The sequence below is a fragment of the Sinocyclocheilus anshuiensis genome, unplaced genomic scaffold (assembly GCF_001515605.1).
Source record: "Sinocyclocheilus anshuiensis isolate Anshui unplaced genomic scaffold, SAMN03320099.WGS_v1.1 scaffold975, whole genome shotgun sequence".
NCBI classification, from domain to species: Eukaryota; Metazoa; Chordata; class Actinopteri; order Cypriniformes; family Cyprinidae; genus Sinocyclocheilus; species Sinocyclocheilus anshuiensis.
The window spans coordinates 111466-124405 of NW_015547693.1; the positions used below are offsets into that span (position 1 = coordinate 111466).

The following is a 12940-nucleotide window of genomic DNA, read 5'->3' on the forward strand; positions in this document are numbered from 1 at the left end:
CTTAAAATAGATGTCACTTGCAGTGTATTGCTTAATGTGTGTACATGCAGTTTGTCTGTAACATCGTTGACAAATTCAAAAAACATTTAGTTCAATGTGGTATTTTTTAAACAACTTTGTTTAACATTTTTCTACTGAAACCGTTTTTTTTTTTACTTGTACATCCTGAAAGTTCCTGAGCTGTGGTGATTCACTGAGTTCAAGCTCATGATTTATCCAAAACTCAAACACCAAAAGCAGTGTTTTTTGTAGAACTTTATTTTTGAAATTATTTTATAAAATCATCGCTTTTAATTAATTTATATAATTATAGGTTTATACTTTCACTGACAAACATTTTGGCTAACTCCCATCCCACCCAGCCTCTTCGCCTCATCACATCTCCATTGAAGATAAAACTTGTTTGCCAGAGAGAGAGATCTGACCTCTGCAGATATGAATTATGCTTCATGGACGGGGGAAACCAGAAGCAGAACACACACACACACACACACACATGGATGGAGGAACATGTCAGGGTCAATTCTCTCATCAGTTCATCTCTAGTGAAATCACCACACAAACTGATTTAACAGGTTAAGATGAGAACTGATTCGTGTGTGGCTTAGTCACACACGTTATCCATCACCCAGGGTTAAAACACTTTCAAATGGCTCAGTTACCGTGCAGATGAGCAGGATCTGTCTTCACAGCCTGTGGGTGTTTGGCACATTGCAGTTTTGATTGGTTAATCATGCTGTCACTTGAGTGTAAAATCCAGTCAAATTATTCTTGGCTGCCGTTTTGTACTGGAAAAAACTGCAGAGTTTAAGAACACAGCAGAGTTTCATCCAACAGAGAGACAAAGGCAAGGAGAGTTAAACGACTGACCGCATTCATTAACACTCGTTTCACTAAATCAAAAACATACTGACGTTACTTCGTAAGAACATGCCATCTTTATGTCTTGTGCTAGTTTCTGTTTCCCTGACAGATTTTTTGGCCCTCGCTTTATGCTGTGAACAGACACTTAAGTATCGAGTCTTGCATTGGGTGCAGCCTTCAGGTGAATGGAAAGGTTCCCTATAAGGCAGTAGAGAGAGCAGGTTGAAAGGTCTCTGAAATTAAGTATATGTAACCCGAATGATATACTGACTTAGTTTTGTTGATACAGGCACACAAAATTAACAAACAAACAAAAAAAACAATAGTAGTAGTTGCAGGAAAAATGTATATATATATATAATTAGTGTTATCTTCAAGGAAAAATCTGGCCAATTAGGGTGAATCTCACAAAAAAAACTTGTCCAAGTCATATTTTACTCTAAGATAAATAATATATATATATTTATATATATATATATATATATATATATATTCTGGATCATGAAGTAAGTGTTTAAATACTGCATCTCTGTATTTTTGCACTGCAGTAATGAGAATATTGTTTTCTCTATGTAAAATATCATATCTTCTTTGGATTGTGGGGTAAAATATGACCCATAAAATAATTTGTGACATTCACCCAGTTGTAACACTTTAGTTTATCATGGTATGCGTACACACAATCATAAATATATTGTACAATTAATTAACAAAAAATAATCGTTTCTAATGACAGTCATTGTAGCAAAATATTAAATTATTCTCCATTTCAATTACTTAACATTTTAACAGGTTACAACATTATAAAGGAAACCTGGACAGAGGAAAACAAATATATACTGACATAATCATAGTATGTTCATGGAGTTTACCAAGAAGAGTTTCATGGTGTTTGCAAAACATGTTAGAGGCCAGGTGCGCCCCCTCCTGGTTTTACTTTCAACAGCAGCATTTTGAACAGCGTAGGCTGACTTCTTAGGGGTTAATCCCACAAGGCATTTCTTGTCAGAGGACTCAATATAGTGACTTAACAGCAACTAGAAGTTCTGATACAAACTCACAACTGAAGCCCCATTCAACTGGAAAACCACCCCACCATGAGAGCGATAGTCTTACATAGATCTATAGATTCACAATTCAAAATATATACTATTTACTTCCAGTGTAATTTATTTATTTATTTTTTCTTTTGTTCAAGTTTGAGAAGTTCCAACTTACTCGATTCAGTTCCAGGGTTAAGTCTGTGCAAAACATTCACAGTTTCTATGTGCTGCATGGTTATTTTTCACGTTAACAAGCATTGATACTGAATGGAATTCTCCGGTCAAACAGTTTTTTTTCCCTTGATAAAGTAGAGCTACTGAGGGACAGGAAATGCACTGCAAGATCACATGACCAAAACCAAACAACTGCCAACTGAGAAAGGAAGCAGGAAAAGGTTAACAAAAAAAACAAGGGTGGAAAAAGCAGAGATAAAAAGATCAACAGAGGTGTAGTGCACAGCTGTGTTCCTGGTCTATCGATACACGAGGTGGGATATGGTGCTGGACTTGAAATTGAGCTGATGATTGGGCACAAAGTTATGATGAGGATTTTTGCGGGTGCACACATCACTGCCGTAAAGGCTCATGCACATCTCACATGACACCTTGGAGCAGTTCACACAGGTGTGAGAGGCCCCTGGCTTGTTGCAAAAGCCACAGCGGGAGCCGCCCACACTCAGCCGCTCACCCCCACTGCTGATGGAGCTGACCACCGGACTGCTGCCCGAACCCACGGGTTTACTGGGAAACAGCTTGGTGCTCATCACAGCTTTGTCCAGCAACAGCGAGTGGGACTGAGCGTGGGGAAACGGGTGAGGGTGAGTGTGCGAGTGAGCGTTGGAGTAGACCGACAACTTCTCCTTGATGGGCATGTAGCCATCCAAAGGGCGGGAAGTTTTAGTGTAATCCTGGAAGCCGCAACAAGGCGCCGGTTCCACTGCATGGCAGGACGAACACAAGATCATGTCGCACCTCTGGCAAGAGGAAAGTGAAGGACAGCCCATGCCGCAGCCCTGGCACTTCATCACATGTCCCTTCAGAACCCAACTGTCCCGGGACTCTCGAGGCTCCCGGCTCTGTGGCCTAGAGGGCGTCTGGTGACCACCCAAACCCCGTTCAGTGTACAAGTCCACCTCATCCAGGGAGGACAAGTGGTAGGAGTATGGCTCAGACGGGGGCGACTGAATCGGGAAGAAGTCAGCCACTGGGCTGTAAGAGGGCGGCGCCGCCACAGGGTAAAGAGAAGGGCTCGGTCGGATGATTTCATCCTTCAAGTCTTCTTCCGTGTCGACGAACACAGGGTCAATTCTCTCATCAGTTCATCTCTAGTGAAATCACCACACAAACTGATTTAACAGGTTAAGATGAGAACTGATTCGTGTGTGGCTTAGTCACACACGTTATCCATCACCCAGGGTTAAAACACTTTCAAATGGCTCAGTTACCGTGCAGATGAGCAGGATCTGTCTTCACAGCCTGTGGGTGTTTGGCACATTGCAGTTTTGATTGGTTAATCATGCTGTCACTTGAGTGTAAAATCCAGTCAAATTATTCTTGGCTGCCGTTTTGTACTGGAAAAAACTGCAGAGTTTAAGAACACAGCAGAGTTTCATCCAACAGAGAGACAAAGGCAAGGAGAGTTAAACGACTGACCGCATTCATTAACACTCGTTTCACTAAATCAAAAACATACTGACGTTACTTCGTAAGAACATGCCATCTTTATGTCTTGTGCTAGTTTCTGTTTCCCTGACAGATTTTTTGGCCCTCGCTTTATGCTGTGAACAGACACTTAAGTATCGAGTCTTGCATTGGGTGCAGCCTTCAGGTGAATGGAAAGGTTCCCTATAAGGCAGTAGAGAGAGCAGGTTGAAAGGTCTCTGAAATTAAGTATATGTAACCCGAATGATATACTGACTTAGTTTTGTTGATACAGGCACACAAAATTAACAAACAAACAAAAAAAACAATAGTAGTAGTTGCAGGAAAAATGTATATATATATATAATTAGTGTTATCTTCAAGGAAAAATCTGGCCAATTAGGGTGAATCTCACAAAAAAAACTTGTCCAAGTCATATTTTACTCTAAGATAAATAATATATATATATTTATATATATATATATATATATATATATATTCTGGATCATGAAGTAAGTGTTTAAATACTGCATCTCTGTATTTTTGCACTGCAGTAATGAGAATATTGTTTTCTCTATGTAAAATATCATATCTTCTTTGGATTGTGGGGTAAAATATGACCCATAAAATAATTTGTGACATTCACCCAGTTGTAACACTTTAGTTTATCATGGTATGCGTACACACAATCATAAATATATTGTACAATTAATTAACAAAAAATAATCGTTTCTAATGACAGTCATTGTAGCAAAATATTAAATTATTCTCCATTTCAATTACTTAACATTTTAACAGGTTACAACATTATAAAGGAAACCTGGACAGAGGAAAACAAATATATACTGACATAATCATAGTATGTTCATGGAGTTTACCAAGAAGAGTTTCATGGTGTTTGCAAAACATGTTAGAGGCCAGGTGCGCCCCCTCCTGGTTTTACTTTCAACAGCAGCATTTTGAACAGCGTAGGCTGACTTCTTAGGGGTTAATCCCACAAGGCATTTCTTGTCAGAGGACTCGATATAGTGACTTAACAGCAACTAGAAGTTCTGATACAAACTCACAACTGAAGCCCCATTCAACTGGAAAACCACCCCACCATGAGAGCGATAGTCTTACATAGATCTATAGATTCACAATTCAAAATATATACTATTTACTTCCAGTGTAATTTATTTATTTATTTTTTCTTTTGTTCAAGTTTGAGAAGTTCCAACTTACTCGATTCAGTTCCAGGGTTAAGTCTGTGCAAAACATTCACAGTTTCTATGTGCTGCATGGTTATTTTTCACGTTAACAAGCATTGATACTGAATGGAATTCTCCGGTCAAACAGTTTTTTTTCCCTTGATAAAGTAGAGCTACTGAGGGACAGGAAATGCACTGCAAGATCACATGACCAAAACCAAACAACTGCCAACTGAGAAAGGAAGCAGGAAAAGGTTAACAAAAAAAACAAGGGTGGAAAAAGCAGAGATAAAAAGATCAACAGAGGTGTAGTGCACAACTGTAGCACGGTTGTGTTCCTGGTCTATCGATACACGAGGTGGGATATGGTGCTGGACTTGAAATTGAGTTGATGATTGGGCACAAAGTTATGATGAGGATTTTTGCGGGTGCACACATCACTGCCGTAAAGGCTCATGCACATCTCACATGACACCTTGGAGCAGTTCACACAGGTGTGAGAGGCCCCTGGCTTGTTGCAAAAGCCACAGCGGGAGCCGCCCACACTCAGCCGCTCACCCCCACTGCTGATGGAGCTGACCACCGGACTGCTGCCCGAACCCACGGGTTTACTGGGAAACAGCTTGGTGCTCATCACAGCTTTGTCCAGCAACAGCGAGTGGGACTGAGCGTGGGGAAGCGGGTGAGGGTGAGTGTGCGAGTGAGTGTTGGAGTAGACGGACAACTTCTCCTTGATGGGCATGTAGCCATCCAAAGGGCGGGAAGTTTTAGTGTAATCCTGGAAGCCGCAACAAGGCGCCGGTTCCACTGCATGGCAGGACGAACACAAGATCATGTCGCACCTCTGGCAAGAGGAAAGTGAAGGACAGCCCATGCCGCAGCCCTGGCACTTCATCACATGTCCCTTCAGAACCCAACTGTCCCGGGACTCTCGAGGCTCCCGGCTCTGTGGCCTAGAGGGCGTCTGGTGACCACCCAAACCCCGTTCAGTGTACAAGTCCACCTCATCCAGGGAGGACAAGTGGTAGGAGTATGGCTCAGACGGGGGCGACTGAATCGGGAAGAAGTCAGCCACTGGGCTGTAAGAGAATCGGGAAGAAGTCAGCGACTGGGCTGTAAGAGGGCGGCGCTGCCACAGGGTAAAGCGAAGGGCTCGGTCGGATGATTTCATCCTTCAAGTCTTCTTCCGTGTCGACGAACAATGGCTCTTTGCGTAGGCTGAGCGAGGCCTTCAGCACTGGCTTGCTGGCTTGGTGCCAGTGTCCTGCGCTGTCTGTTACATCCACCGACTTGGATGGCCGTCCGCTTCGCCTTAGGTGGGCGCGGTCAATATCCACCGGCCGCACCGACAGGCGGGATAAGTCTCCTGTAAGGCTGTCTCGTCGGCGGAGGGCATCAGCGCACCCTGCCGCATCTTCTCTGGTGTTCCTCCTCACCTCCATGGCCTCCAGCTCTGAGGCAAGACCCCGAGACATGGACACCACCTCACCGAGTAGACGGCATTCAGCCTGGGCGAGAAGCAGTTCAAAGGCGAGCTGCCGGAGGTGGGAGGATCCACCAGGATGGTCCCTAACATGGTACTGCAATTCCTGGTCTCTTGAATAGCCCATGGAACGCAGCAGTGGACGCAAGTCTGCGTCGCATATCACCGACTGCAACTGGTACACATACGGCCCTGTGAAGGTCTGTAAGAGTGAAAGAAAAGTCAATACACCATCAACAGCAAAGATAATTATGGCGTTCATGCTGTCACGTCTCACTTTTCACATTCACAAACTTAAAAGGTTTTAATAAAAGGTTGAATAATTACTTGATGTAGTTCAGTCTCGCTGATACTTAGGGTTGGGTATCGAGAACCGGTTCCATTTTAGAACCGGTTCCAAATTTCCAATAATCGGGTATTCGATAAGACATGTGCATTTCGATTCCGCTTAGCGATTCCTGCGTTTGCATTTTAATGTGATTTTAAACCATTTAACCGCAAGAAGGGAAAGAACTTGCATGCAGAACTTGAGCGTGCCGCGCACACACCTGAAGCGCGAGCACAGAGAACCACGGTCCCGGTGCTGGTTCCCGGTTTGTGTCCGTTCTCGAACCGTTCAGTGCATTTCTGTACCTGACATTTGTTCAGTTTTATTTATTTATGCTATTGCTAATTCATTTGTTCACTTGTCTTTAACAATTTAATGTTTGAAATTTATATTAGTCTAGTTTTTTTTCTGTTTTTTTTTTTTTTATAAAACCATAGACATAAAACATAATAAATATGTTTGACATCTAAATATTTGACTTAAAATTTGTTTAATGGATTTTTTTTTTTCTTACTGGAATCGGAATTAGGAATCGATAAGAACCGGAATCGATAAGCAGAATCGGAACCGGAATCGATAAAATTCAAACGATACCCAACCCTACTGATACTACAAACTTCTCACTAAAACTACAACCAAAAATCTTTTAATCCGTTTACTCACCTTTATGCAGCGGAACTCCTTCTTCCATGGAAAGAGCAGCAAGTTGGTACAGATGGTTTCCAGTGTTGCAAAGGCTGTCTCCAATGTCCGCAGGTTTGCGCTCCTTTGAGTCCTCAGGGAGTTCTCAGCAATTTCATAGAACCGAATCATGCGAAAGCGCTGCCCTGGATCAGGCTGGTAAGAGCCTAACAGTGCTGTTGCAGTAGAAATCAGTGCCTCCTCAGTCTTGGCTCCTTGCTTATCTCCTCCTCCTTCACCGGCTCTCTCCTCAAGCCGATTCTCCAAAGACGCCACATACCTGCGGAATAGATCTTCTCGCAACTTGGCATCCATTGGTGGCAGAGGGCTGCTTAGCATGCAACCTCTTATCCTACAATTCAGGAGTTTCTTTAAACGGGACCCCTTGCCATCTCAAGACCTCTCTCCCACTGGACAGGCCTGGGACAACGGTGCAGTGCGGTGGGAAAAATCAGCAAGCTGCAATCATCCTCCAAAGGAGCTATTTGGAATAATGAAAGTGAAGATGTGATTGGTTTAATTTGGGCGTACGCCTTGCCCAGGGCTTCTCTCCCACTGGACAGGCCTGGGCCAACGGTGCAGTGTGGTGGGAAAAATCAGCAAGCTGCAATCATCCTCCAAAGGAGCTATTTGGAATAATGAAAGTGAAGATGTGATTGGTTTAATTTGGGCGTACGCCTTGCCCAGGGCTTGTAATGGGCATCTCTGGGTTCCTCATTAGCCAAAAGACCTCAAAAGGAGGAACATGACATGAGAAGGTGGTTGATTTGGGTGCTGGATGGAAAGTCCTCAACTTATTAAGCCCTCACTGCCAGGCTTTTCCCTCTGCATGAGGTTGAAGATCAGGGTTTGCAGAGAGGAGCACACATTAGAAACACCATGTCCAACGCTGCAACGACAGAAGAACAACATCTGTTTGAAAAACACCACTCAGGCTGCAGTCTAATAAGTGAGGACTTGCCTCAGTCTCTTTGCCTGCAATCATATAGCTAGCTCATAATGCATGCACACATCACAGAAAGACCAACGCAGACCATGAGAATGAAAATTACATATCTGTGATGGTCTAAATTATAGCTAGGCCGGTTTTAAATGTTTTTTTTTTTGTTTTGTTTTTTTAATGATAATGTGTGGATAATTCTTGGAATGGATTTAATTTTTTACGGGTTCAACTAGAGATACACCGATTGCAATTTTCTTGGCCGATTCCGATTTTTTTTGCAAGTGTGACCTGCTGATACCGATTTTTGCCAATTCCGATTTTCATTCTAAGAACTATATTTGACAGCATATACAAACAAAAATCAACTTTTTTTTTTCAATGCAAAACAATAAAAAATAAAATAAATGAATAAAATAAAACAAAATAAATAATAAAATAAATTATTAAACATTACAATTTCCCCCAATCTGGACTAAGTTACAGATGTTCTCTGACTTAACTCTCAAAAGTGCTCTGTCACTGGAAAGAGGTAGAAATGAGTTGCTGTAACAAAACAGATTCCATGTTTATAAATGGGCATTTTTTTCTGACCTTATTAAATGTATGTGTCATCTTTCACATCAAATTCTTACATTGTTTCAAATAATTCAGTTAGACTAATAAGAACATGTAAAGTCGTCGCCATTCAAATGAAATCAGTATCAACAAACTCCATCTTTCCATGGCTGCATCTGAAGTGGCACTAGATGTATTTACACAGACTGTTTAATGACGTTGAGAGGTGCCATAAGATTGTTATACGATTATTATTAAATAATTTTTTGAACAAACGAATAAGAAATGCTGGGACAAATACAATGACACTTTTAAATGACTGTTTGAATGAGAGAGTCATTTAGTCATTCATTCAACCGATTCGTTCAAACGGCTGATTTATTCAGAAATGAGGCAAGTCTTTATGAATGGCTAACTGAATCCTTGACTCACTGGATTCGTTCAACAATGAAGTCAGTAATGAAACACCACTGTGTTGCTCAGAGACAAACAACAGTTCTGCTGTGGCTTTGATTGGAACGATTTTCATTTGCGAAATTGAGCAATAACTCAAAATATAAGTCACTTAATTTTAACTTCTTGTTTATTGAACTACTATTGTATAAAATCAGTGTCTCATTGCAATCGTGCTGATATTCGGGGAAACATCTTGGTCGTGTAATGCTAACCTATATCATATATTATAAATATATCTTTTTTTTCTAATATAGTATGCTTGTATAACTTTCTGTGAGTGCTGTTGCGCTCATTTGTTTTAATTTGTCTCTCTCTCTCACTCAGGCTGCGTGAGCCTCATCTGGCACGATCACCAATACATTACCAGTCGCCGTTTACACTGAATGCAATAAAATCACAATCATTCTCGCGTAAAAATTGTTGGTGGCCAAGTTTCAGTGCTTCCCTAGTTATTTTTGTTATTGACATTTTAATCAGGCTTCTTGTCCCGTTGGGCAAGTCAACTTCTCTCACACTTGCCCCTTTAAAAATGTTCTTGTCCCAGACAAGTGTTGATCGAGCCCTGTGGTTCCCCCACGGTTTACTTTGGCCCTACATGCATCACAAGCTGCGACCTTTGTGTCTTCTTCACTCACAGTGAAGAACTTTCATGCCGACGACATGTTTACATGCGGATGTGAGCGCAGCTGTGACATCAAAACGGGCCGGCTGGGAAGTGGCAAGAGGTGAGGCTGACCGGGCCATCACCGGTCCGGGCTGATCACGTGGAAAACCGTCTGATTCCGGTCCCTGGCAGGTCAATCGGTGCATCTCTACATTCAACTGAGAGAAATGTGTGAGAGTTTGCATCCCGCTAGTAGATGACATAATACCATTTTGGGAACATTTTTATTTTTTTTCACTTTTTTTGTTTTACAAGCAACATATACACAACAAATGCTTCATTATAATAAAGATGATGAGTCTTTTTTTATGGAAATTAAAAAAAAATTACAAATAAGCAAATGGACTAAACTTTTGACCCGTCTACTGCCATGGATGTTTAAGTTAAGGGAACCAGCAGGACAGCCAGCAGCGAAGCACTTGGGACTGTGGTACTATCAGACAATTAGTATTTACTGCTCAGGTGATTGGCTCAAAAATGTCTGCGCAAAACCGCGTTCCCATAAGCAAAGATGGCAGCAAGCAGGCCATGCACTACAGTACATCCAGAGGGTGGGTCCTGCATTCATTGAGATGAATGGGAATGCTAACAGACAGCTTTCTCCAGGTATTATATAGATGTCCTTGGCTGAAATCATATGAATTGTCATCTGCAGGCACAGATTTCCTTCTGGACCTGCCAATAGTGCACGGATAATATGGGAGTGTGCGTGGCTAGATAATGCAGATATTGTGGACTGTTTTGCAATGAGGCCACATGAAGCACTTTATTCTTCCAGATGGTTAGACTGCCAGCTGAACACTTGCACAGTATTCCTTTACCTTCAATGATGCAGGCAGTCATTTCAAGCTGCTGAATTCACACCAACTCAAAACATCAGGCATTTACATGTGCTTTATCAGAGGGGCCTGTCAATACATCATAATATCGTAATCACAACATCTTACCGAACACGGTAAAGCTAAAAACTCCACCTAAACAAATCAGGGTTCGCAGAGAACACGGCAAAGTGTTAATAACTAATGATGTTCTATCTGCATTCCATTGCTAGTGACATAAACAGTGTGTTAGCCACACAGCTAATCTGACAGTCTCCTTTCCTTAACGTTACAGTAAATAAATCTGTCAACGCAGCAGTCAGGCCGATCTGTTCTCACAAATAGTGTTTTTATTTTAAAGGGACACACATTAATGAAGTCGTCACTCTACTCTAACTCGTTTCAACCTCATCAGATGCAGCTAGCACAGCTGCTAACATTAGCGCAGTTCCAGGGCCCTGTAAATCCACACACCACGCAATTTAACCGTACACCGTCCAGCAATTACTTTTTAATTACCTCAATAAGAACAAGACGTGAATGTAAACATGCCCGTTCAGTGTCATGCAGTGCTGGTTAGATCCATTAACGAGCCGCCTTCCTCCCCATCACCCAGCGCCTCTTACCGTCATGTTCCGCTGGAAATCCCCACCGCCGCACTGCGCATGCGCCACACTACATCCCCTGCGTGCCCTCGAGGCTGCAGGCTGCAGGACTAGCGTTGGAACGTTCGATTGATTCAGCGAGTCGGTTCGCCTTCACGATTCGATTCATTTGAGTCATCGCTCAAAAGAGTTCACAGAAGTCTCCGCGCTGCACACGACGCCTTCTTTTCTGAGCGTTAAATAAATGTTTGCTCAAACGCCGTGCTGTTTTCAGTTACCTTACGCGCATTAAGTCTTTAAGTGTATGAGTCAATCAGTGACAATGTGCTCCAGTCTGTTGCAATCGTTCCAGTTGAGACCTTTTTTTCTTCTTCTGTAAAATATCCTGTTGTCTAATATCTCACCCATCTCACAGTTTCACTCTCGGAAAATATTCTACCTCGCAGTCGAGTGATTCATTTTCACATTCACGCCTTCCGAATCATTTAAAAGATCCGGTTCATGTCCGTGATTCGCTGAAGAATCGGACACCACTAGCCATACCGCACTCATAACTCTTCATTAAAAGACTGCACGCACACTCTAGGTACTACATGGCAATCATCTGTTTGCCCACTACGACTGTTGTTGTCATTAGTCAGATAAGGCTGTGATAATGTGTTTCCTCATGCGATCAGCTGAGTTGTTGCTCCTCCCTTGGCAGCAGTGAATCTCGCCGGAGTTCAAGAAGACGGAGCCCAGCGCAGCAGACATGGCTATGCTCACAACAGATCCTCAAACTGATGTGATCGATGCAGAATATGAGGAATACCTCTGCCCCGTGTGTCTGGAGATATATATCTCTCCGATGACCACAGACTGCGGACATACGTGAGTATGCTGGCGGTCTCGTGCCTCGCAGCAGTAACTTCTCGTTTGACATGTTGATTAGTTTCATGTTAATCACGTGAAACCGACGTGCAGCCTCCATGCAACGTGATTTAATCTTAACATGACTGTGTCGAATAATCATTAATGAATGCAGTTGTGATGAGAGTTTCTCAAAAAATAAATTGGTTACTTTCAGTTTTGCTTCTTGTGTACAAAACTTGTGAAGTGTGGCATGCTGGGAGTTGTAGTGCTGCTCACTTAATTATGCCTTTGCTTGAACAAACTACAACACATTGTCCTTCTATGAATACGTTTTGTATGAATTTTAAAGCTCGTACATTACTGACAATCATAACACCAGTAAAATTGATTAAAAGAGAAATACCTTGATAAGTTATTGATAGCCTACCTTGTAGGAATGTAACGATTCACTCAACTCACGATTCGATTCACAATTCGATTCGATTCACGATTTTTTTTTATTTTATTTTTTACAAAATTGGATTTAAGACAAATTATAAATTAAATGTGTCCTTTTATTATTGCTTAGACAAAATGCTCCACATTTCTTTGTCAAATTTAAATATAACACTATAATAATATACTAATATAGCACTTGCATATTATTGGGGGGAAGTCGTGGCTTAATGGTTAGAGAGTCGGACTCGTAACCAAAGGTTGCGGGTTCGAGTCTCGTACCGGCAGGGATTGTAGGTGGGGGGAGTGAATGTACAGCGCTCTCTTCACCTTCAATACCACGACTGAGGTGCCCTTGAGCAAGGCACCGAACCCCCAGCTG

At 42.1% G+C, this 12940-nt stretch overlaps 3 protein-coding genes across 3 annotated transcripts in view; 1 reads left to right on the forward strand and 2 right to left on the reverse strand.

Annotated features, from left to right (window-relative positions):
* Nucleotides 1-1216: 1216 nt before the first annotated feature.
* Nucleotides 1217-3402, reverse strand: LOC107703612 (spermatogenesis-associated protein 2-like). The gene is made up of 2 exons (XM_016506305.1): nucleotides 3353-3402; nucleotides 1217-3215 (listed from the first exon to the last, which is right to left on the reverse strand). Exons 1-2 carry the CDS (start codon nucleotides 3400-3402, stop codon nucleotides 2381-2383), a joined length of 885 nt encoding a protein of 294 aa, XP_016361791.1. The 3' UTR covers nucleotides 1217-2380.
* A 504-nt stretch (nucleotides 3403-3906) lies between these two features.
* LOC107703616 (spermatogenesis-associated protein 2-like) lies at nucleotides 3907-11387 on the reverse strand. Its single transcript, XM_016506309.1, has 4 exons — nucleotides 11186-11387; nucleotides 7213-8119; nucleotides 5861-6423; nucleotides 3907-5826 (listed from the first exon to the last, which is right to left on the reverse strand). Exons 2-4 carry the CDS (start codon nucleotides 7567-7569, stop codon nucleotides 5082-5084), a joined length of 1665 nt encoding a protein of 554 aa, XP_016361795.1. The 5' UTR covers nucleotides 7570-8119; nucleotides 11186-11387; the 3' UTR covers nucleotides 3907-5081.
* A 71-nt stretch (nucleotides 11388-11458) lies between these two features.
* The window catches only part of LOC107703613 (E3 ubiquitin-protein ligase RNF114-like), a 7338-nt gene continuing 5856 nt past the window's right edge, over nucleotides 11459-12940 (forward strand). The window contains exon 1 of the mRNA XM_016506306.1: nucleotides 11459-12141. Coding sequence (XP_016361792.1) covers nucleotides 12023-12141 — 119 coding nt within the window. The 5' untranslated portion in view covers nucleotides 11459-12022. The remainder of the gene's footprint in view (nucleotides 12142-12940) is intronic.